Genomic DNA, 25205 nt, shown 5'->3' on the forward strand with positions numbered 1-25205 from the left:
ATTTTAGTCTTAATATAAGAGAAAAGTAGTGTTGGAAAATGAGATACCAGTCTGTGAACATGCATAGAGTCATACATTCATGAAATACATAATCATTGACGCATTCAGGGTTTGTCCATTATGCTCCTTATGAACAAAATTGAATACGTCCCATTTTCTTTTCCCCCTCTCCTTTTAAGAGTCCCCATGAGCATTTTCTATATTTTATAGATACTTCTCAATTAAGTAATTAACATTTGTCACTAATATTTATAAATGAAAAAAATAACAATCCAAAAGTATTAACTGAGGACTTCTCCTTCTACCCATCAATAGTCCTATCTAGGAATTTCACTCTCACATTTATAGAATAAGGACCTGAGGTTTCAAATGTAAAATTTAATAAAATAGATAAAAAATGGTAATGGATTCTCACAGAACAGTAAGTCACATGGGGAAAAAACTGCAAATATCAGAATTATTAAAGCAAGAAAGACTCAGTTTGGTAGATTCATGGAGAAAATTACATGAAACAGATCTAATAAAAACATATTTTATAATATGGATTCAACTAGATTTATGTTTTCTTTTATAATTCTTATTTTTCTACTTATATTTCATAGTATTTGTATCTGGTTGAAAATGAACTCATTTTACACAACTTCTAAAACTGCCAGTTATGTTGGAAAAAGAAATGGATACTTCGATTAAAAAGCCATCAGGCCACATTTTCATCATATTTTAAAATGCATGCAGAAAAGGACAGCCTTGACACTTGAAGTTTTGAGGTTACCTAGAAAAATTATACTGGAGTCACTGGTTTGTGAAGAAAGCTCAATCACCCTATCTTGCTCATCATTCTTTGTAACTGATGATATCACTATATGAAAAGGAGACTACCATAAACTGACTGGAATCTTGGGCATAATTCCTTAAACCTCAGTTTTCTGCTCTGCAAAATGAAAAAAGAAAAAGGTCTACTTATCTATATATCTGTCTATCTACTACCTATTACCTGCCTCAGTAAAATTGAAGTAATCACAGTCAGCAGTGTGTTTTATAATGCTCTCTTTGCATCACATGACAACTGCAAATATCCACAAAAACAGTAGGAGCATGAGGTCTGTCCTTGCCAGAACACCGAATGGCTGTTACCCTGCTTTATGGCTCCTGATTTTTTTAAAACAGCTGAAGTGTTTTCTACATTTCCCAGCTTAACAGTAATGTTCATCCTGAATCTATTGACCTATTGCAACCAGGCCAGGAACAAGATGGGTCAGGAAAGGGACTGATGCTAGCAGATTCCATCCTGGGATGTGTAAGGCCATAGGTAAAATAGTAGGAAATCCTGCAAGGGTAGCTTCTCACAAACTCCTCTATGGAGGGTCAGAGAGCTGGGTAGTAAGATTGCTGGCCTGGGTAAGAACCTGCTAGTAAAGTTAGTTTAGAAGCCTCCTAGTCAGATGATTGACTGGATCTGACCCATAAACAAATGGTTAGCACTAGCACCAGACAGATATTTCCTCATCCAGGGATGAAAAAAACAGGAAACATAGTCACTCTCTGTCTCTGTCTACCAGTAAATACTGCAAAACCAAAGTCCTGAATTCTCAGAGGAAAACATATTCCTGATAAATTATTTACTGCTGTATTTAAAATGAAATTCTTGGATATTTTGGTACATGGTATCTGTAAAGTAGGAGCTGAGTCTTCATTGGTTTAAATGAAAGGTTATTTAGTATCTTATACGTGCCAGGTGTTTTCATAAGGCACTAGAATCTCTTATATGCATTAAAATCAACTGTGAGGTCTGAATAAAATAAGTGATGCCTGGGCCCCACCCCAGACTGTATTATCCAGTGCTGCCCAGGTGATTCTAACGTGCAGCCAGAGCTAACCACTTGGCTAGAAGTGTAGGCTACTGCTGTGAACATAGGGGCAAGGTTTCAGCCATCATGGAGCCATAGTTCTGGAGGTCAGAGTTGCATCATAAACAGAGAAGTAATATAATATTAGGTAGTGATAAAAGACATGATGAAAACAAAGCAACTCACACTTGAGAGAGACTGGAGGGCATGAAGCAGGACATTTTTGACTGGTTGGTTAAGAAGACTTCCTTAAAGAGGTGATATCTGAACTAAGACCTAATTATCAAGAAAAACCAGGCTCGCGAAGATCTGGGGTCAGAGCTTCACAGGAGGAGGAAACAGGTAGTGTAAAGCCTTAAAGTGGTATGATTTTGATGGAGTTGGACAAAAGCAAGAACTCCGGTGAGCCTGGGATGAGTGGCGTGATAGAGACGAGAGAGGCAGGCCAGGGACAGATCAGAAAGGCCTCCTAGGCCTTGATAAGCATCCCAGATTTTTTTTTTTTTTTTAATTTACAGAAAAGACGTAGATTTTAGGCAGGGGAATAGCATGATCTGATTTACACAGAATAGACTATTTTGACTTTGTGTGGAAAACAGACTGTTGGGTGGGCAAGAGGAAGATTATTAAGAGACTTTCAGTGGTCCAGACTAGAAAGAACATAACTTGAACAAGAATGAAGGAAGCGGAGAGAGAGCAAGGAGCGTTCTGAAACCCTGCAAAGATCCTGATAAGTGATGAAGGTGGGTGGTGATGAGGTTCACTAGGCGATTCTCTCCATAACAGTGTATGTCAAAAATCTCTGGAATAAAAAGTTGTCTAAACGAATAAGATAACTGAGAGATTGCTGTAGGCTTTTGCGGGAAAAGATATTGACCTAGGTGTTTCCTTATGTATCCTAGTTTTATGACAGGGACAGAAAGACTTTCACTGGTTATGTGAGGACTTAAAGAATTTTCAAATTACTTCAGACAGACTTCAGCAGATGGAAAGAGTAATAAAAAAACTCAAGACTGGAAAAGTTGTGAATTATAGGTTTTTCCTTATTCAGTTCAGAGCCCAAAATCAAGGGTCTTGTTGGATAACATATTGTCAGAACACTCATGGAGCCTGATCTGACTTTTTCCCTAGCAGTGTTCCTGGTTTCCCTGCTTCCCCTGTCTTAGGAAATATGCTTCTTACGCCACATCCTTCAATCCACAATTTAGGTGGAATTTCTGATCAGGCTGATGATTGCTCAGATCTTCTAGGTTTCTCCCTAAAACGTGGAGCTAGACTCCCCGCATAACCCAGTGCTCCTCTCCCTGCACCTGGGAAATCCCCTCATGCCAACTGAGGACCTGCTGCACGGCCTATACGCCAGTGGGACTCAGCACCGGCTGCCTCCTCGTCTGGGCACTTTGGTTCCACTGGAACTGGTCCTACCTAACGATATTTCTGGGCGTTGCTGATTCTGTTAGCTTCAGTCCACTGGAATTTACTTTAGCAATCTTCTAGTGTGACTAAATTATAAACATAATTCATCAGACATCGCAGTGGATACTTTTGATGGATGTGTCACAGATTGGTATATAAAACCTGTTAGGCTCGACATCCACAATCTAATACTTAAACTTGTACAGTTGAGTCATCCCATCTCTGCTCTATAGAAGAGACACTTTACAGTCTCCTTTCTGGTGACTCACCCTTTAGGCCAGACTGTTCTAAGCTCCTGGGGATATGTTCAGATGTCAAATGCTAAGAAAGCATTCCCTATTTCCTTTTTTACTTTGTTTTCTTGTTTTGTTTTTTGTTTTTGTTTTTGTTTTTTATTGAAGGTACTTTGAAGTTTGCAGAAATAGAAACCTTAAGATTGTGGGAGTATATCAATAGTGATTTGGATTTGTGGGATGAGTGAGTGTCATTACCTATAGACACTTGAGCGTAGCATAGGCAATGATGATTTCTCTTAGCATCTAGAACTTCGCTAAATGGCTAAACAGTTTACACAGTTGGATACTCTGCTGTATTACTAATTTTTTCCTTGAACATAAGCAAAGGAGCATAGAGAAACAGACTGGCCATTTTCTTTATAGAGAATTGAGAACAGAGAATTTCTTTATAGAGAACTGATGCTCTTCTGCCTCTTTTAGACTCATGTTGAATGCCCCAAATCACTCAATTATTCAATCAAGAAAGCTTACTACACTGTCCCATACCTAACAGTATCTTTCCATTGCTTTCTTCATTATCATCTTCCATTCAGACATGTGAATATCCATTCCTGGCTTAACTATGATAAAAATCAATATACACAGATGTGTTTAACTTTATTAAAATATGCAGTTAGTAAAATGTCTTATAAGTCATGACACAATTAATAAAAATACATAAAAATTAACAGAGTATTCTAAGTAATTATTTGTAAATGCGTTTTCTACATTTTCCACAATGAGAAGGCGTTATTTTTATAACCCGAAAAACTGATTTTAAAAGTCCTGTGTGCATGTATAATTTATATACACCTTATTATTAAAATTACAGTAATCACCCCTTATCTGCAGCTTCATTTTGTGTAGTTTCAGTTACCTGCAGTTAACTGTGGTCTGGAAGAAGATGATCCTTCTGATGTATTGCAGAAGGTCAATAGTAGCTTAACACTACGTCACAATGCCTACGTCATTCACCACACCTCATCTCATCAGTTACACATTTTAGCATCTCGCACCATCACAAAGCATAAAGTAAGTTATTTTGACAGCAATGGAAACAGACCACATTCACATAGCTTCTATTACAGTATATTGTTATCCTATTTTGTTATTAGTTATGGTTGTTAATCTCTTACTGTGTCTAACTTATAAATTAAACTGCACAGATAAATATGTATAGGAAAAAACAGTATATACAGGGTTTGGTACTACCTGCGGTTTCAGACATCCACTGGGGATCTTGAAATGTATCCCCCATGGGAAAAGGGGGACTAAGTATATTTTTTAAAGATATATTTTTTAGAAGATTTTATTTATTTATTTATTTATTTATTTATTTATTTATTTGAGAGAGAGAGAGCACGAGCCGAGTTAAGGGCAGAGGGAGAAGTAGACTCCCCAGTGAGCAGGGAGCCCGATGTGGGAATCGATCCCAGGACCCCGGGATCATGACCTGAGCCGAAGGCAGATGCTTAACCCACTGAGCCACCCAGGTGCCCCTAAGTATATATTTTTAAAAAGCAAAACATGAAAATACAGCAAAAAGTTTATAACAGTTATCTCTTGGTGGCATATTTTATAGGTGATCTTAAGGGTTCAATAAATATTTGTTGAGTAGAAGAATAACTCTTTCTCCTTTCTAATTTTTAAAGAGTTTTTGGTAATAAGCCAATATTGCATTCTTCTTTAAAAAAATCAATAAAATGTAACTTTGTCATTGGTATTGGCCCATAAGAACTAATTTGTCCCCCCACTAAAAAAAGATTTTTTAAATTACCAAGACTTAACACTGCAAATAAAAATATTGTATCTATTCACAATATACAAGGATTACAATCCAAATAATTGTGTGTTGGCCTTGTATTTATTTATTTATTTCAGAAAAAGAGTGCACATGAGTGGAGTGGGGGGGAAGAGGGGGCAGAGGGAAAGGGAGAGAAAATCCCAAGCAGACTCTGTGCTGCAGAGCACAGAGCCTGATATGGGGCTTGATCCCAGGACCCTGAGATCAAGATCTGAGCTGCACCAAAAGTTGGATGCTGAATGGATATCCCTACCCAGACACCCCTTGGCTTTGTTTTGAAACTGTTGTTTAAATCTTTTATTCTGATCTTTTTTTTTTAGGTTATATGTTTAATATCCTACATCACTTTAAGTATTTTGAAATCAAGGGCTTAAAAGTCAGGAACCATGAGCTAGTTTTATGTCAAAACACTACCACTTCCTATTTGTATATTTTAGGTACATTGCCTCTCTGTGAATCATTGTTCTTAGGCACGTGGATTTCTATGAGAATTAAATAATATCGCTTACATAAATTTAGGTAAATCACTTAGCACAGCGATTTGCATATAGGAAACATCCAGTACATGTGAAATGTAATTATTTTTCTTTTTGCTTCCTAATAATATAGTGTCTAGAGCACAGATGTTGATTTGAAGAATTCTGATTAACCTCAAACTTAAAGCCAGAAACCGAAACCACAAAGACTATGTTATTCTTAAACTGTGAATGTGGAAGAACACATCTCAGTATATACCATGTGGCAGAACTATTTTACTACTAACATACATAGATTGTACATTACATAAGCACTTTTTTTTAAAGATAGAAATAGTTCTCTAAACTTCTGCTCATACCTATGACAATGTACAGTGATGTTTTTGCAAATAATTAGGCACCAGCATCTACTATAAAATTCTTCTTCTACTCATCTCCTCCACACTTTTCCCTCTTCTGCCTTTAAATTTTACTCTTAAAATCTCTTTCAAGTGCCCATTAGACAGACTGTAAGGTGGAGGTTAGTATGTGTAATCATGAAAAGCACAAATGATTTATGATGTCAAAACATGATGTACTTTGCATATTGTTTAGTTCAGAGGTCCTAAGAGTCCACCTACATATTAGCTAGAAAGAAATCCACTCAGTGTTCAGCCTGCTCTATGACTCTGTTATGTCTCTTCATTGCTACAGTTCCTAGTACATAGTACCATAGTATGCACTTCAGAATATTCATCGAATGAACAAATAAATGAAGTTTTGAGCCTTTCCTTTAAATAAGGTCAGATGGCACCATTCACTTTTTTTTTTTGCATAGATGTCTGTCAAACTTACTCTGAAAAAAAGGAAGCAAACCAGACCACCAAAAAATGGACAGTATATAATTGTGATGTGAATATTTAAAAGCATGTATGTGGTACTCATGGTCACTGAGTCCTTCCCATGATGAATAAAGGAAGTACAGTTAAAATTGTTGAAAGAGTGCTATTATTTGCAACATGCCACAAAGATTGTTTTTTAAATAAAATTATAAGTGGTTTGTAAAAACAGATGTCAATGTATTTTTTAAATAACTCCAGTATGCAGGTGTTTGCATATCAAATGAAACCTTGGAGGCTCTACGTTTTTTTTTAATTCATCACTCACTACTTTCCCACAATATGCAGTTATAAGCCAAATAAATTGTATTCATCAGTTGATTTTAAGTCTAAATTATCTATATTTATATAGAAACATCTGCTGCAAATTTTAAAGACTTTAAGAAGGAAAGACAACAATAGTTTCAGTACATGGTTTACATACTTGTTTAAATTAATGTTAACATTAAAAGCATTTAAAATGTTCCAGGGTAAGCTTATTTAATGGGTTAATTTATTCTAATATTATATAATCAAAACAGGGTTCAGGCAAACTATATTTGAACTGAGATTAACATAATGACATACCTTTAATAGAAAGTCTTATCAGCTCCCTACAATTATCAAATGTTCTAATTTAACTGACAGTCAAACAATACAGAGGACAATTATAAAAATTCCAAAGTATTGTTGGAAAACATTTTTACCTCATTATACTTCAGTCTTAGGTGGAAAAGTCATTACCCTGGGGATATTAAATAATTTTCAGCTTAAACGAAGTTTACATCTAATACGGATCAGTTTCTGTCTCATGTGAGGTTTCATGATGAAGTATTATTTCTTACTATTTAATATGTGTCGTTGGAAAAGGAAAGGAACAGAGCTAAAAATACCCATGCAAAACAAAATTTGACAGGCCAAAACTGCATGGTCAGAGCCTTTCAGAAAGGTTGGAACCCAACGTGTCCACAGGCAAGAGCTTTTACAGCGCCAGGCTACCGCAGCCCCAGGCCTTTCCCTTACCTCCATTCTGAAGACAGAGCAGAAAGAGTGAGTGATACTGTTTTCGGTTTTAGAAAATATTCAAAGGACAAAACTAGCAGCCAATTTTTAAGCTTGAGGAAAACAGGGAGAAAAATAAAGACTAGTACAAAGACAGATGTGGTAATGCTTACTTTGTCCAGAAAAATTACTTTTCATAAAAAGCCAGGATGAGTTGGGGAGCATGTGTATGTGGTGATGGAGGGTGGACAGCAATGGGCCAGATGAGACTCTGAACCTGAATCATCATCACATTTATAATTAAGGTGATGACCTTGAACTAGCCACTTAGCCTCTGTGCCCTCTGCTCAATTCAAATGATTCTTTTCCAATACCTCCTAACTGGCTCCCTGTAAAAATGAAAAGGGAATTGGCAAAATGACATGTAATGTCCTTTCCAGGGCTTAAATATTCTAGTTACAAGTGGTTTTACAAAATACTGGAAGAAAATACTCCAAAATAATAATTACTCACAGTAATATTTTCCTTTTTCACAATTTTGCAAGTTATGTGTAATTTACCTTTATATTAAGTTCATACATAAAAATATTAATGTCTAGGACACTATGGTTGATCACTAATATAATGGAGCAATGTTTACTCCTTAATAAACAAGTGCACTATTTTAAATTATTTTGGAAGGGCCAGTTAAGCATACCATCAATGCATTACTTGAGGGCACCCTTTTCCTGTGAGCATGAAATAATTTAAAAGGCATCCTGACAGTTCTCTCAAGACATCCCAAGTCTCTGCATCAGGGCTTATGATCCTCTCTCTTGCAAAACCCTTACTATGCCCAACCTCTCGAGACCGCTTAGCAGAACAAGTGAGAACACAATATGCAATTGTTTTACATCTCTCATCACTTTATATCTTCTGCTGTAGTTAATTATGTATTGGTATCACTTCCCCAGCCTAAATCATAAACACAAGAGGAAGGCTGTTTTATTTACTTTTGAATTCTCCTCATGTCTATCACAGAGTATTGAACACAAGGCACTCAATAAAGATTTGTGGAGTGACTGAATATGCTCTTATTACCCTGGATTTTTGCCTCCATTATGGTTAAATTATATTTTATTTATTAATAAAAAGTTTAAATATTAAAGAACTGTGCTGCACTATAGTATAGCTGTAACATGTTACAGTAATCTTTGAAGGAATCCGGAAAGAGTAAACAAAAGTAATTTTAATATATTGATGGAGAAAAGCATTTACCTTTAACATGAAAAACAATAGCTTAAATGCTGTAGTAATACTTCGTGTATGATTCATATAACAAATAGTTAATGCATAAATGCCTACTATGTGCTAAGTGGGAATAAGGATAATTAAGTAGAGTGTGTTCTCAAAAGCTTATAGAACTATCAGAGGAAGAGATGTTTCAAAGAGGTATTATATTTTCACACCTGAAATGTAGTTTTAAATACAAAACCATTTAAATGGTTTTGTAAAATAAAATTAGAAAAAGGTTTCATTCATTTCTCCATTATTTGAAATGCTGTATTTTATTTTTATTTGATAAATATTCTTTTCACTATAGTTCAACACAGCAAAATCAAAATAATATAAAGATAAATTTATCAATGAAAAACAATGTAAACATAGACAAAACTTTTTGATTTTTAATATAAAGAATATAGCTTGCATATGGAAGTTCAAAATGATATTTTCCAAGTCCCTAATGATTTTTTGATTATTGTTAAACAAGAAATGTACAGTAAAATGTGTGAAATGTACAGAACAATTAGAAAATTCAGGCATACTAGAATAAAGTCCACTTGATTAACGCAATATAAGACTAAAATTTGGATATTTTTACATTCAATTGATGCAACCATGTATATATAATATACATATCATTCTATTATAAAATGTATTTTTTATTTCCCTATAAGTAAATACTCAGTAACCTAATTTTAATGGTTATATAGAACTCCATTTTATTCATGAACCACAGTATATTTAACCATTCCCCTATTACTGGGACTTTACATTGTTTCAACATGTGCAGTAATTACAAAATTGTAATTACTATCATATATTCATCTATACACATGATTTCTTTAAGATAAATTATTATATACCTGAATTCTGAAAGAATAATCATAATTTAATATTTTCTTGATGATTCAAAATAAATCACCACATTTACTGCAGTATATAGTAAGGTGGTAAGTGCTTGCTTCGGTTTAGAATGTCTGAGCTGAAATCCTGGTGGCACTCCCCAGTAGCTGGATGATTTAAGGCAAGGTATTTAGGCTTTCTAAGATACGTGTCCTCTGTAAAATGAGTTCAATAAAAACAACTATTATATAGATTATGAAGATGAAATGAGAAAATAATATAAAATGTATAGTTCTTAGTCTTATTTAAACAGTACAAAATGGGGACACCTGGGTGGCTCAGTCGGCTAAGTGTCCGACTCTTGGTTTTGGCTCAGGTAGTGATCTCAGGTTGTAAAATTGAGCCCCACAATAGGCTCTCTGGTCAGCATGGAGTCTGCTTAAGATTCTGTCCCACCCTCTCCCTCTGCCCCTCCCCCCTCTCATGTTCCTTCTCTCTAAAATAAATGAATAAATCTTTACAAAAATGAAGAGTACAAAATAAATAAATATGAATTAATATGACATTAAATGTCATTCTACCATCATAACAATCAGTAGATACCACAAACTGCTAAGCTGTTCAACCCTATTTACCCCTCACTCAACAAACTAAAATTACAATTGGTTTTCAGTTTTAAAATATTATATATACATATATATTTTATAAATTACATATAACAAGATCTGAGTGTCTCTATATATATATGTATATACACACATGCATACATATAATTATTTATGTATTTATTTTTAGCACAGAGGATCTTATGAAGTATGAAACCTCTCTTAGGGAATATTTTGGAACTTTGAGAATGTGGTATCAGTTATCATAATGATTGGGAGGAGATAAATTAGCTTGTATTGGGTAGGGACCTGGGATACATTATTTCCTTCAATAAATGACACAGTATGTACAACAAAGAAATGTCCAATATCCTGCACAAATTTCAAATATTCTGCTATAACATTATGTAAGAAAATCACATTTATTTTTTACTGGTTTTATTGAGAAATAATTGACATGTATCACCATATAAGTTTAAGGCATACAGCATGATGAATTGATTTATATACATTGTGAAATGATTACCATAATAGATTTAGCTAATATCTATCTTCTGATATAAATACAGTAGAAGAAAAGGAAAAACAAGGAAAACAATTTCCTCCTTGTGATGAGAACTCTTAGGATTTACTCTCTTAATAAATTTCCTATATATCACATAGCTGTGTTAGCTATAGTAATCATGTTGTACATTACATCCCCAGTAGTCCAGTAGCCTGCCTAGTGCAACTGGATGAGTGGGAGACATATCTCTGATTTGATCAATGAAGTCCAAGAAAAAATGGAATTCACATAGAATGCATTCATTCCATTAAATGAGCAAGATCTAATTCATCACCCTAAAGAATTTGTAATAACTTTCCCACAGTTGCCCTCAGTTGAAAGAATTTGTAATAACTTGACCACTTTCACCAGATACAATATAGCATTCATTTTTATCTCTCTGTGAATCATTTCTGTGAGTATACCAAATGTTGGGAGTTTTAACTAAATGAACCATCATCTAAAAATAAAATACATTGTTCCACCAGCAATTACCCTCATGAAAACATAGTCACATAATTTGCCCTTAACAAGGAAAATCAAAGGGACACTAAATAACATAAAAGTGGAGATGCTGGCAGTTTATAGTTGGTAAAAAGGGAGAACAATGGGTATGTACCCAAACAACTTTATAAGTCCAACTAAATACAAAATATAGTTTTTAATGATATTATTTTCCTCAAGCAAGCAGGTAATCCATAGGCTAAGCAAGACATCGAACTAACCATAGTACATTTAAACTTATCCAAACTAGGGGGGCGGAGCAAGATGGCGGAGGAGTAGGAGACCTGGATTTTGTCTGGTCTCAGGAATTCAGCTGAATAGGGATCAAACCATTCTGAACACCTACGAACTCAACAGGAGATCGAAGAGGAGAGTAGCAACAACTCTCTGAACAGAGAAGCAACCACTTACTGGAAGGTAGGACGTGCCAAGAAGTGAATCCGAGGCAATATTCGGGACGATAGACGGCGGGGGAGGGGGCCTCCATTGGCCGCTTCTGGGAAGTGATAGAGCCACGGAGCACAAAATCGGAACTTTTAGAAGTCGGCTGGGCTGAGGGATGTCGCTCCAGTGGCTAAGCGGGGGGGGGGGGGGGGAACCCTTGCAGGACAGTGTGGTCTCAGGACCCTCGGGGTCACAGAAAAACCGGGGGTGCCTGAGTGCAGCAGAGCGCCCAGATACTGGAGCAGGGAAGCCAGCTGCAGAGACAGAGCCGAGGCGCGGGCTCTCAGCTCGGGGTTGCCATAAACTGTGATCCGCGGCCCAGTCGGGCCACTGCTCCTCCAGCAGGGACCCAGCAAGCGGCAGAGCTGGGGAGACTCCCCTTCCTCCCCGGGGAGGAGCAGCGCGGGAGTGCACCGCAGGGATCTGCTGGGTTTGGAGACTCACACGGGGTCGGGTGCCAGAGATACAAACACTCGGTCACAGGCCAGGTGAGCACGGAGTGCGGCCAAAGACCGGGGAGACGGGAGTGACTGCTTTTCTCTGGGAGCGCACTGAGGAGTGGGGCCCTGAGTTCTCAGCTCCTCCAGGTAGAGATTGGGAGGCCATCATTTTCACCCTGGTCCTCCAAAGCTGTACCAAGAGCTTTCAGGGAACAAAAGCTCCTGAGAGCAAACCCGAGCAGCTTGCTTAGCCCGGACCAACGAGGGCGAGGCAATTCCGCCTCCGGCAAAGACATTTGGGAGCCACGGCAACAGGTCCCTCCCCCAGAAGATCAGCACGGACAGCCAGCAATCCAAAACCAAGTTTACCGATCAAGGAGAATGGGAGAACTCCAGCGCTAGGGGAATACTGGACATAGAATTCATGGCTTTTTTTACTATGATTCATTAGTTTTTCAAAGTTAAATTTTTTAACTTTTTTAAAATTTTTCTTTTTCCCTTTTTCAACCAACATCTTATCAATCCCTTTTTTAAAAAAAACATTTTTTATTTTTCATTTTTAGAGTCATATTTTATCCCTTCATAGTAGTTACCCTTACTTTTGGCATATATATATAAGTTGTTCTCTCTTTAAAATTTTGAGATACAGTTTCTTCTCACAGATCAAAATATACCCTAAATCACTAGTGTATGGCTTTGTTCTAGTCTCCTGCCTGATCACAATCTCTCCCTTTTTTTCTTTTTTTTTTAAATCTTCTTTTTTCTTTTTTCAAACAACTTCTTATCAATTCCTTTCATAAAGTCTTTTATAATTTTCATCTTTACAGTCATCTTCCATCCCTTCTTTGTATCAACCCTTATCTTGTACATATATGTCTTTCTTCCTTTAAAATTTTAGGAGGCACTTTTTTCTAACAGACCAAAACACGCCCAAAATCTAGTGTGTGGCACTGATCTATGCACTAGCCTGATCATGTTTGATCATATTCTGTTTTTTTTGTATTGCTCTGTTTTTGCTTTTATCTTTTTCTTTTTGTTCTTTTTTCTCTTTCTTTTTTCTTTCTTTCCCTTTCTTTTCCCCTGGTTTCAGGTCTTTTCTGATTTGTATAGAGTATATTTGCTGGGGACGTTGTTAACCTGTTAGCATTTTGTTCTCTCATTCATCTATTCTCCTCTGGACAAAATGACAAGACGAAAAAAATCACCTCAACAAAAAGAACAAGAGGTAGTACCGTCAGCCAGGGACCTACTCAATGCGGACATTAGTACGATGTCGGACCTAGAGTTCAGAATCATCACTTTAAAGATACTAGCTGGGCTTGAGAAAAGCGTGGAAGTTATTAGAGAAATGCTTTCTGGAGAAATAAAAGAACTAAAATCTAACCAAGTCAAAATCAAAAAGGCTATTAATGAGGTGCAATAAAAAATGGGGGCACTAAATGCTAGGATAAATGAGGCAGAAGAGAGAATCAGCGATATAGAAGACCAAATGATGGAAAATAAAAAGGCTGAGAAAAAGAGAGAGAAACAACTACAGGATCACGAGGGCAGAATTCAAGGGATAAGCAATACGATAAGATGAAACAACATTAGAATAATTGGGATCCCAGAAGAAGAAGAAAGAGAGAGGGGGGCAGAAGGTATATTGGAGCAAATAATACCAGAGAACCTCCCTAATGTGAGGAAGGAAACAGGCATCAAAATCCAGGAGGCACAGAGAACCCCTCTCAAAATCAATAAAAATAGGTCAACACCCCGACATCTAATAGTAACACTTACGAGTCTCAGAGACAAAGAGAAAATCCTGAAAGCAGCTCGGGAGAAGAGATATGTAACCTACAATGGTAGAAACATTAGATTGGCAACAGATCTATGCACAGAGACCTGGTAGGCCAGAAAGGACAGGCATGAGATCTTCAGAGCACTAAACGAGAAAAATATGCAGCCAAGAATACTATATCCAGCGAGGCTGTCATTTAAAATTGAGGGAGAGATAAAAAGCTTCCAGGACAAACAAAAACTAAAGGAATTTGCAATCACGAAACCAGCCCTACAAGAAATATTGAAAGGGGTCCTCTAAGCAAAGAGAGAGCCTAAAAACAGCATAGATCAGAAAGGAACACGGACAATATATAGTAACAGTCACCTACAGGCAATACAATGGCACTAAATTCATACCTTTCAATAGTTACCCTGAATGTAAAAGGGCTAAATGCCCCAATCAAAAGACACAGGCTATCAGATTGGATTAAAAAACAAGACCCATCCATATGCTGTCTGCAAGAGACTCATTTTAGACCCAAAGACACCCCCAGTTTGAAAGTGAGGGGGTGGAAAACCATTTACCATGCTAATGGACACCAAAAGAAAGCTGGGGGGGCAATCCTTATATCAGACAAGTTAGATTTTAAAACAAAGACTGTAATAAGAGATGAAGAAGGACACTATATCCTACCTAAAGGGTCTATCCAACAAGAAGATCTAACAATTGTAAATATCTATGCCCCTAACATGGGAGCAGCCAATTTTATAGGGCAATTAATAACAAAAGCAAAGAAACACATTGACAACAATACAATAATAGTGGGGGATTTTAACACCCCCATCACTGAAATGGACAGATCATCTAAGCAAAAGATCAACAAGGAAATAAAGACTTTAAATGACACACTGGACCAAATGGACTTCACAGACATATTCAAAACATTCCATCCCAAAGCAATGGAATACACATTCTTCTCTAGTGCCCATGGAACATTCTCCAGAATTGATCACATCCTAGGTCACAAATCAGGTCTCAACTGGTACCAAAAGATTGGCATTATTCCCTGCATATTTTCAGACCACAATGCTTTGAAACTAGAACTCAATCACAAGAGGAAAGTCGGAAAGAACTCAAATACATGGAGGCTGAAGAGCAACCTACTAAAGAATGAATGGGTCAACCAGGAAATTAAAGAAGAATTAAAAACATTCATGGAAACCAATGAAAATGAAAACACAACTGTTCAAAATCTTTGGGATGCAGCAAAGGCAGTCCTAAGAGGAAAGTATAGAGCAATACAAGCCTTTCTCAAGAAACAAGAAAGGTCTCAAATACACAACCTAACCCTACACCTAAAGGAGCTGGAGAAAGAACAGCAAATAAAGCCTAAACCCAGCAGGAGAAGAGAAATCATAAAGATCAGAGCAGAAATCAATGAACTAGAAACCAAAAGAACAGTAGAACAGATCAACAAAACTAGGAGCTTGTTCTTTGAAAGAATTAACAAGATTGATAAACCCCTGGCCAGACTTATCAAAAAGAAAAGAGAAATGACCCAAATCAACAAAATCATGAATGAGAGAGGAGAGATCACAACCAACACCAAAGAAATACAAACAATTATAGGAACATATTATGAGCAACTCTATGCCAGCAAATTAGATAACCTGGAAGAAATGGGTGCATTCCTAGAGATGTATCAACTACCAAAATTGAACCAGGAAGAAATAGAAAACCTGAAAAGACCTATAACCACTAAGGAAATTGAAGCAGTCATCAAAAATCTCCCAACAAACAAAAGCCCAGGGCCAGATGGCTTCCCAGGGGAATTCTATCAGACACTTCAAGAAGAATTAATACCTATTCTCCTGAAACTGTTCCAAAAAATAGAAATGGAAGGAAAACTTCCAAACTCATTTTATGGGGCCATCATTACCTTGATCCCCAAACCAGACAAAGACCCCATCAAAAAGGAGAATTACAGCCCAATATCCTTGATGAACAAGGATGCAAAAATTCTCACCAAAATACTAGCCAGTAGGATCCAACAGTACATTAAAAGGATTATTCACCATGACCAAGTGGGATTTATCCCTGGGCTGCAAGGTTGGTTCAACATCCGCAAATCAATCAACGTGATACAATACATTAACAAAAGAAAGAACAAGAATCATATGATCCTCTCAATAGATGCAGAAAAAGCATTTGACAAAGGACAGCATCCTTTCTTGATCAAAACTCTTCAGAGTATAGGGATAGAGGGTACATACCTCAATATCATAAAAGCCATCTATGAAAAACCTACAGCAAATATCTTCTCAATGGGGAAAAGCTGAGAGCTTTTCCCCTAAGGTCAGGAACGCGGCAGGGATGTCCACTCTCACCACTGTTATTCAACATAGTATTAGAAGTCCGAGCCACAGCAATCAGACAACAAAAAGAAATCAAAGGCATCCAAATCAGCAAAGAGGAAGTCAAACTCTCACTCTTTGCAGATGATATGATACTGTATGTGGAAAACCCAAAAGACTCCACCCCAAAACTTCTAGAACTCATACAGGAATTCAGTAAAGTAGCAGGATATAAAATCCATGCACAGAAATCAGTGGTATTCCTATACACCACCAACAAGACAGAAGAGAGGCAAATCAAGGAGTCGATCCCATTTACAATTGCACCCAAAACCATAAGATACCTAGGACTAAATTTAACCAAAGAGGCAAAGGATCTGTACTCAGAAAACTATAAAATACTCATGAAAGAAACTGAAGACACAAAGAAATGGAAAAACGTTCCATGCTCATGGATTGGAAGAACAAACATTGTGAGGATGTCAATGCCACCTAGAGCAATCTACACATTCAATGCAATCCCTATCAAAATACCATCCACTTTTTTCAAAGAAATGGAACAAAGAATCCTAAAATTTGTATGGAATCAGAAGAGACCCCGAATAGCCAGAGGAATCTTGAAAAAGAAAAGCAAAGCTGGTGGCATCACAATTCCGGACTTTCAGCTCTATTACAAAGCTGTCATCATCAAGACAGTATGGTACTGGCACAAAAACAGACACATAGATCAATGGAACAGAATAGAGAGCCCAGAAATGGACCCTCAACTCTATGGTCAACTCATCTTTGACAAAGCAAGAAAGAATGTCCAATGGAAAAAAGACAGTCTCTTCAACAAATGGTGTTGGGAAAATTGGACAGTCACATGCAGAAGAATGAAACTGGACCATTTCCTTACACCACACACAAAAATAGACTCCAAATGGTTGAAAGACCTAAACGTGAGACAGGAGTCCATCAAAATCCTAAAGGAGAACACAGGCAACAACCTCTTCGAGCTCAGCCACAGCAACTTCTTTCTAGAAACATCGCCAAAGGCAAGGGAAGCAAGGGCAAAAATGAACTATTGGGATTTCATCAAGATAAAAAGCTTTTGCACAGCAAAAGAAACAGTCCACAAAACCAAAAGACAACCGACAGAATGGGAGAAAATGTTTGCAAATGACATATCAGATAAAGGGCTAGTATCCAAAATCTATAAAGAACTTATCAAACTCAACACCCAAAGAACAAATAATCCAATCAAGAAATGGGCAGAAGACATGAACAGACATTTTTCCAAAGAAGACATCCAAATGGCCAACAGACACATGAAATAGTGCTCAACATTGCTCGGCATCAGGGAAATCCAAATCAAAACCTCAATGAGATACCACCTCACACCCATCAGAATGGCTAAAATTAACAAGTCAGGAAATGACAGATGTTGGCGGGGATGCGGAGAAAGGGGAACCCTCTACACTGTCGGTGGGAATGCAAGCTGGTGCGGCCACTCTGGAAAACAGTATGGAGGTTGCTCAAACAGTTGAAAATAGAGCTACCATAGGATCCAGCAATTGCACTACTGGGTATTTACCACAAAGATACAAATGTAGGGATCCGAAGGGGTACGTGCACCCCAATGTTTATAGCAACAATGTCCACAATAGCCAAACTGTGGAAAGACCCAAGATGTCCATCGACAGATGAATGGATAAAGAAGAAGTGGTATATATATACAATGGAATATTATGCAGCCATCAAAAGGAATGAGATCTTGCCTTTGCAACGACGTGGATGGAACTGGAGGGTGTTATGCTGAGTGAAATAAGTCAATCAGAGAAAGACATGTATCATATGACCTCACTGATATGAGGAATTCTTAATCTCAGGAAACAAACTGAGGGTTGCTGGAGTGGTGGAGGGTGGGAGGGATGGGGTGGCTGGGTGATAGACAGTGGGTAGGGTATGTGATATGGTGAGCACTGTGAATTGTGCAAGACTGTGGAATCACAGATCTGTACTTCTGAAACAAATAATGCAATATATGTTAAGAAAAAAGAAAAAGAAGAAGATAGCAGGAGGGGAAGAATGAAGGGGAGTAAGTCGGAGGGGGAGACGAACCATTAGAGACGATGGACTCTGAAAAACAAACCGAGGTTTCTAGAGGGGAGGGGGGTGGGGGGATGGGTTGGCCTGGTGATGGGTATTAAAGAGGGCACGTTCTGCATGGAGCACTGGGTGTTATGCACAAACAATGAATCATGGAACACTACATCCAAAACTAATGATTTAATGTATGGTGAGTAACATAACAATAAAAAAAAAAACTTATCCAAACTATAAGAGACCATTTCCTGTACTGGCACATATATAAGTCATATAAAATATATGAAGCTCCCTTCAAAAGGATTTATTTGAGGTTTTCATTTTTCAATAATTAATCTTACAAAACACCTCGAAGAATAGGTTCAAAACTTAGTAAGTGTCTATGTCCTAAATAAGTTAAGGATAATCAGGACAAATCAGGATACCAAATTTAAGAAGGCAAAATAAATTATACACAGAGCAATAATTAAAGGAAATACGGCCCCCCCCCAAGGAGAGAATAATGACGGCTAGAAATCCAAATGCTGAGATGTGTATTTTAAAGATTTATTTATTTGGTGGGGGTGGGGACAGAGGGAAACAATTGTCAAGCAGACTCCCCGCTGAGAGCAGAACCGTGCACAGGGCTTGATCCCACAACCCATGAGATCATGACCTGAGCCAAAACCAAGAGTTGATGCTTAACCGATTAAGCCACCCAGGTGCCCCTGAGATGTGTATTTTAAAAGTTTAAGACAAGTGCAAAGATATAAGCAGAACATGTAGAAGCTGGATTATACTCACAATAAATTAGATATATTGGATTATCATATCTTCTTCTGAGTTCTGTCACTTAAAAGAAACAAGAAAATTTGGAAAATGTTTAGAGAGAAGAGCCAGAAGACATTAAGGATTAGAAAGAGGACTTGTGAGGAATAATATTTTAAAAGACTTATTACTGAAAAAGAAAGATTCTTATTAATCTATGCATAGCCTTAATTTTGTGGATAGTGAAAAAGTTACAACTGTAATGAAGCATGTCTAAGAAAAGAGTCTAATGTTGCAGAGTAGAAAGTTCTGAGAGAGATCATCATCAAAAATCAGACCTGACTGTCAAGGACAATTATGTAATTGCCAGAGTCTTTAAAGATGAGATTCTCATTTGGTTAATGTACATCAGGTCTTGCCTGAAGGCAGTGGAATAAACTGAATAGCATAAAAGATATCTTGTACTTTTATAATGGGTAACAAAACAGTGATTAGGACAGGAAGTCAGTTCCAGTATTAATTACATAACTTAAATAACCATATGTTATAAGGGTAAGTAAAATTTACTATATGGAGAGCTGGAAATGATACATGGAAAAGAAGCAGTAGAACTAGAGGTCTTTGCTCATTATTCATGATCTGAACTAATTAGAAACCTTACATTAATATAATAATATGATTCCACTTAAGAATGCACCATTGGTTTGAGAAAGTAATTTAATCATTCATTTGTATTCTCTAAATGATTTTCTTAAAAGATAATGGCTAACCTACTCTTTTCAAGGTATTCCCATTAGAATTCCAGGAGTTCCTTAATATAATCTACAGCTTCCAGGTGGAGAATCCACCAAAGTCACAAACACTTAATGAAGGTGAAAAACAAGTTCAGCGTGTCTGTGACAGGCCATAATACCAGGAAACTGAAGGACAGACAGCTCATAAGGAAAGGTAACAAAAGATACAAGCCTTCTAAAAGACTTGTTAAACTTATTTTCTGAAAATAAGTTTGACAAAACCTATGTTCCTGGAGAAAAATGTAAAGCCTTTGTTTTTCCTTCATTGATCTAAAAATTATAAAATTATGATTCAGAAGAAATAGTTTGTATATATTAAGCAATTTGAAGTCATGACTTATGCTGCATTCCAGTGACTTTCAAACCACTGTTATAGGAATTATGGGGTGTAAAAACATGGATATAATGAATATTTTTAGAATATGTATGGTCCTAATACTACATAATTTGTTAGCAACCCATGCCATTTATAGAGCATTCAGTAATTCTATTAACTACTCCTCAGTTCTTGCTGATGATACTTCTCTAAATCTACAGAGTGAAATCAATAAACAGGAGTGCTTACATTGTGGAGTATTATTAATGTTGGGACATATAATAAATTCCCAGAGCTATCTTCCCTAAAATGTTTCTAGTGGAGCAGATACTGAGTTTCAGAAAGCAAACTAATCTTTCTCAAGGCAAATGCTGCAAACTATTCTGTCTATCAATTTAATAACAACTGTAATTCAAAAAGATGCAAGACCTTGGTCACTTACTAAAAAGGGAAAAGATAAGCATAAAACCTCAGAAGATGGAGTCTTTACCTTACGACATACTGCCTCTTGCATATTTCCTTTATGTTTGTTTTATTTGTACCAAGTATTCACAAATAGGCTATATAAACAATGAACACAAGTCTTTTAGAATTATATGGGTCACATCGTGGTAGTGTTCAGGTGGAAAATAGCAAAAAGAAGATAAATCGCAACCAGGGTCTTGATTAATCTTACAGAGCCTAAAACCCTCAATTATCTTTTTCATAATTTTCCTTCTCTTTCTCTCCTTTTCTTCCTCTATACTCTCTATCAGAAAAGAGCACATAAGTATGCCATCATATGCATTAGCCCAATGAGTGCACTAAATCTGTGGCTCTCCGTAGATAAGTTCTAAAATGCTGGTTTTAAAACTTAAAGAGAAGTCATTTCTCAAAAATATGACCAAAATACAAATTTCAGTATCTTGGTTCTTTAAATTTATGTTTCCAACTTTATTTTTATAGTTTTATTGAAGTATAAATGAAAACTGCACATATTTAAAGTGTACAATTTGATGAATATTGACATATGCATATGTACATGGAACCATCACCACAATGAAGATAATAAACATTTCCATCACCCCCAAATTTTGTAACCCATTACATTTCACTTCCACTTCCCACCCCCATCCCAGGTAAACACAGATTTGCTTCTGTCGCAAGGTTTAGTTTGCATTCTCTAGACTTTTTTATAAATGGAATCATACTCTTGTCCTCTTTTTTTGTCTGATTTCTTTCACTCAACATGATTTTTTTGAAATTCAGTCATGTTACCTGTATCAATACTGTCAATAGTTCTTTTATATTGCTGAGTTAGAAGTATTCTGATGTATATATCACAATTTGTTTATCCTTTCATCTGTAGATAGTCATTTGACTTGTTTCTAGTTTGAGTCTTTCATAAAAAAAGAGATCTATGAACATTCATGTACAAGTCTTTATATGTAAATATACATTCTTTTGTCTTGGGTAAATATCTAGGAGTGGTATGGTGGGGTCATAAAATAAATGTTTAACTTTTTAAGAAAACATCAAACTATTTTGCAAAGCGTTTTTACCATTTTATATTTGCAATGGCAGAGTATTAGTGGTAAAGTTGCTACCCATCCCTGTCAACACTTGGTATGTTCAATTTTTAATTTTAGCCATTATAGTAAGTAGTTATATTCCATTGTGTTTTAATTTACATTCCCCTAATAAGTAATAATGATGCACATCTTTTTGGACTTGTTTGTCATTCATATAAATTCTTTTCTTCTTTTATTTTGTGTTTATTTCTAAAATTTTATTTACAGTAAAATTCACTCTTTTGGTATACAGTTCATTGTGACTAATTTTTAGAGCCATATAACCACTATCATGATCAAGAGACAGAATAATTCCATCACCCTATGAACTCCTTCATGCTGCCTCTTTGTAATCTAACCCTCCTACCAGCTGTAAGCCCTGCAAAACACTGGACTGATCTCTGTCCCTATAGTTTGCTTTTTCCAAAGTGTCATTTAAGTAGAATCTATATAAAGCCTATGAATTTGGCTTCTTTCACTTAACATGATGCATCTGAAATTCATGTTGTTGTGTACATCAATAGTTCATTCCCTTTTATAGCTGAAAATAATTCATTGTGTAGAGGTAACAAATTTTGTTTATCCACTTACCAGTTGAAGAACATTTATGTTGTTTCCAGCTTTTGGCAATTAGGACTAAAGCAACTATATACACTTATATATAAGTTTTTGGTAAACAGACACTTTCATTTCTCTTGGGCAATTACCCAGGAGTAAGATGGCTGGGTTTATGGTTAGAGTAACTTAACTTTATAAGAAAGAACCAAAATATTTACAAATTGATTGCATCATTTTGCATTTCCACCAGCGATGAATGAGTGTTTTAGTTGCTCTACATCCTTGCCAGACTTGGCATTGTTATATTTTCAAATTTTATTTTAGTCTTTCTAATAGTTGAGTATTCCCATTGTGGCTTTAATTTATATTTCCCTAATGACTAATGATATTGATCATCTTTTCATGTGCTTATTTGCCATCTATATATCTTAGTCTATTTGTTTTTGCCAAAATACAAAGTTAATTCATAGAAAGATAGTCTTTTCAACAAATAGCACTAGCACATTTGGATATCAACACGTTAAATTAAAAACAAAACAAAACAACTTCAACCTATACCTTAAGCCAAGTACAAAAAGAGAATAACTCAGGATAGATTATACACTGAAATATAAAACCCAAAAGTATAAAATTTCTAGAAGAAAACCTTGTGACTAGAAGTCTGACTGATATATCTTGACTATCACAGAAAAAACATAAAGAATACAGGGGTAAACTGGACTTCATCAAAATTAAAAACTTCTCTTCAAAAGGCATTATTAAAAGATAGAAAAGATAAGACAGAGACTAGGAGAAAATATTTTCAGAGAATATATGTTAAAGGATTTATATTCAGAATATCTAAAGGACTTTCAACACTGACAAATAAAAAAATATGTATTAAAAAATGGTCAAAAGATTTGAACAGACACTTCACCAGTGATGACATACAATGACAAATACATGAAAACACGTTGAATATCATTATCTACTAGAAAAATGTGAATGAAAACCACAATGAAATACCAATACATATCTATTAGAAAGGTTAAAATTAGAAAAACTGATTACGCCAAGTACTGATGTAGCTGTAGAGCGAATGCAGCTCTCAGATCTCTGCTGATGGGGAATATGAAATGACAGAACTCCTTTGAAAACAGTTTAGTTAAGAGAAATGCAAGTATTTGTCTAGACACAGTCCTGTGCAGGAATGTTCATAGTAACTTTCCTTATAGTATCACATTTTTAAAAGTAACACAAAAATGCAAGTATTTGTCTAGACACAGTCCTGTGCAGGAATGTTCATAGTAACTTTCCTTATAGTATCACATTTTTAAAAGTAACACAAGTGTCTATCATCAGGCAAATGAAAAAACACAGTGCGTTTCCACTATTCTCGAGGAGGCACCAAAGTGTAAAATAGGCATTTTTTTGTTTGTTATTATTTTATGTTCAATTAGCCAGCATATAGTACATCATTAGTTTTTGATGTAGTGTTCAAGGATTCATTAGTTGCATATAACACCCAGAGCTCATCACCACACGTGCCCTCCTTAATAATGCCCCTCACCCAGTTACCCCATTCCCCCGCCCATCCCCCTTCTGTAACCCTCAGTTTGGTTCCTGGAGTCCAGTGTCTCTCATGGTTTGTTTCCCTCTCTGATTTCTTCCCATTCAACTTTCCCTCCCTTCCACTATGGTCTTCCGTGCTAAAACAGCCACTTTTTAAATTGCAGGCATAATACTTAAGAACTGAAATGAGTACTCTATAGGGTCTATGTATTACCCTACATTATCTAAGTGACAAATAAGAGTTCTAAAAAGAGTCATTTCTTCTACATTATAAAAAGAAATAATAAGATTCAGCATCCTACCTATATATCGATAACCTTCTTCACCATCTACTATCGGTCTCAGCCAAGTTGACCTAAGTCGTATATTATTATGCACATGGGCACCTTGAGGAGGGTAGAGTGTAAATAGCATTTCAATCGCATTGAACTTCTTGATGAGTTCAGAATATTTCTCATGGTCTTCTGTTAAAAAAAAAGAGAATATTAAAAAATTTTTAAATTTTAGATATTTTTGTCTAATGTGTTTCTTGTAAGTGATGCCAACATTAAAAACTATTTAATAATTTGAATGCTGATGGCTATGTTGACAACGTGGGTTTTCTTTAGCCAAAGGTACTTCACCAACAATCTTACTGTTCAGATAATTCCTAGCAAAAATTAAGGAGTAAGGGATTTACAAATATCCTCTTCAAACACTGTAAGTTTAAAGCAGTACTGTTATTAGGTATAGTAAAAAGTAAGGTAACCAATGAACAGCATTCATATTATACATAACATAACCATATATATTTTTAATTGCCAGTAAACAATGAAATCAGATTAATCTGATAAAAGTGTGGACTAAACATAGATTTCCCCAAAGTGGAATGACTAAATTAATATTTCTAAGCTATGGTCTATAGGAAAATATAATGATACATATACAAATACTTATATACCACTTACTATATGCAAGGAATTGTTCCAAATGCTTTTACATTAATACAATTAATTTTCATAAAACAGCTATAAGGCATATCCTATTATTATTTCCATTTTACATAAAGAATTTGAGGCCCAGAGAAATTAAATAACTTGCCTAAATCTTGCAGTCTATAAATGATGCAATTAGGCTTTGGATTATCTGAGGAAGCTCTGATTTGCAAACAAATGATTGTCAACCA

At 36.0% G+C, this 25205-nt stretch overlaps 1 protein-coding gene across 3 annotated transcripts in view; it reads right to left on the reverse strand.

The window, feature by feature from the left end:
* IQCM (IQ motif containing M) overlaps positions 1 to 25205 on the reverse strand; it is a 434938-nt gene that overhangs the window by 48634 nt on the left and 361099 nt on the right. For 2 of the 3 annotated variants that reach the window (XM_073892341.1, XM_073892339.1), the window contains one exon: positions 24343 to 24504. The exons of the other annotated variant lie outside the window; for it this stretch is intronic. In XM_073892341.1, coding sequence (XP_073748442.1) covers positions 24343 to 24504 — 162 coding nt within the window. The remainder of the gene's footprint in view (positions 1 to 24342; positions 24505 to 25205) is intronic. 3 annotated transcript variants of the gene reach the window in all.

This window comes from Callorhinus ursinus, unplaced genomic scaffold (genome assembly GCF_003265705.2).
Source record: "Callorhinus ursinus isolate GAN/ISIS: 27379988/994484 unplaced genomic scaffold, GSC_fseal_2.0 scaffold4, whole genome shotgun sequence".
Lineage (NCBI taxonomy): Eukaryota > Metazoa > Chordata > Mammalia > Carnivora > Otariidae > Callorhinus > Callorhinus ursinus.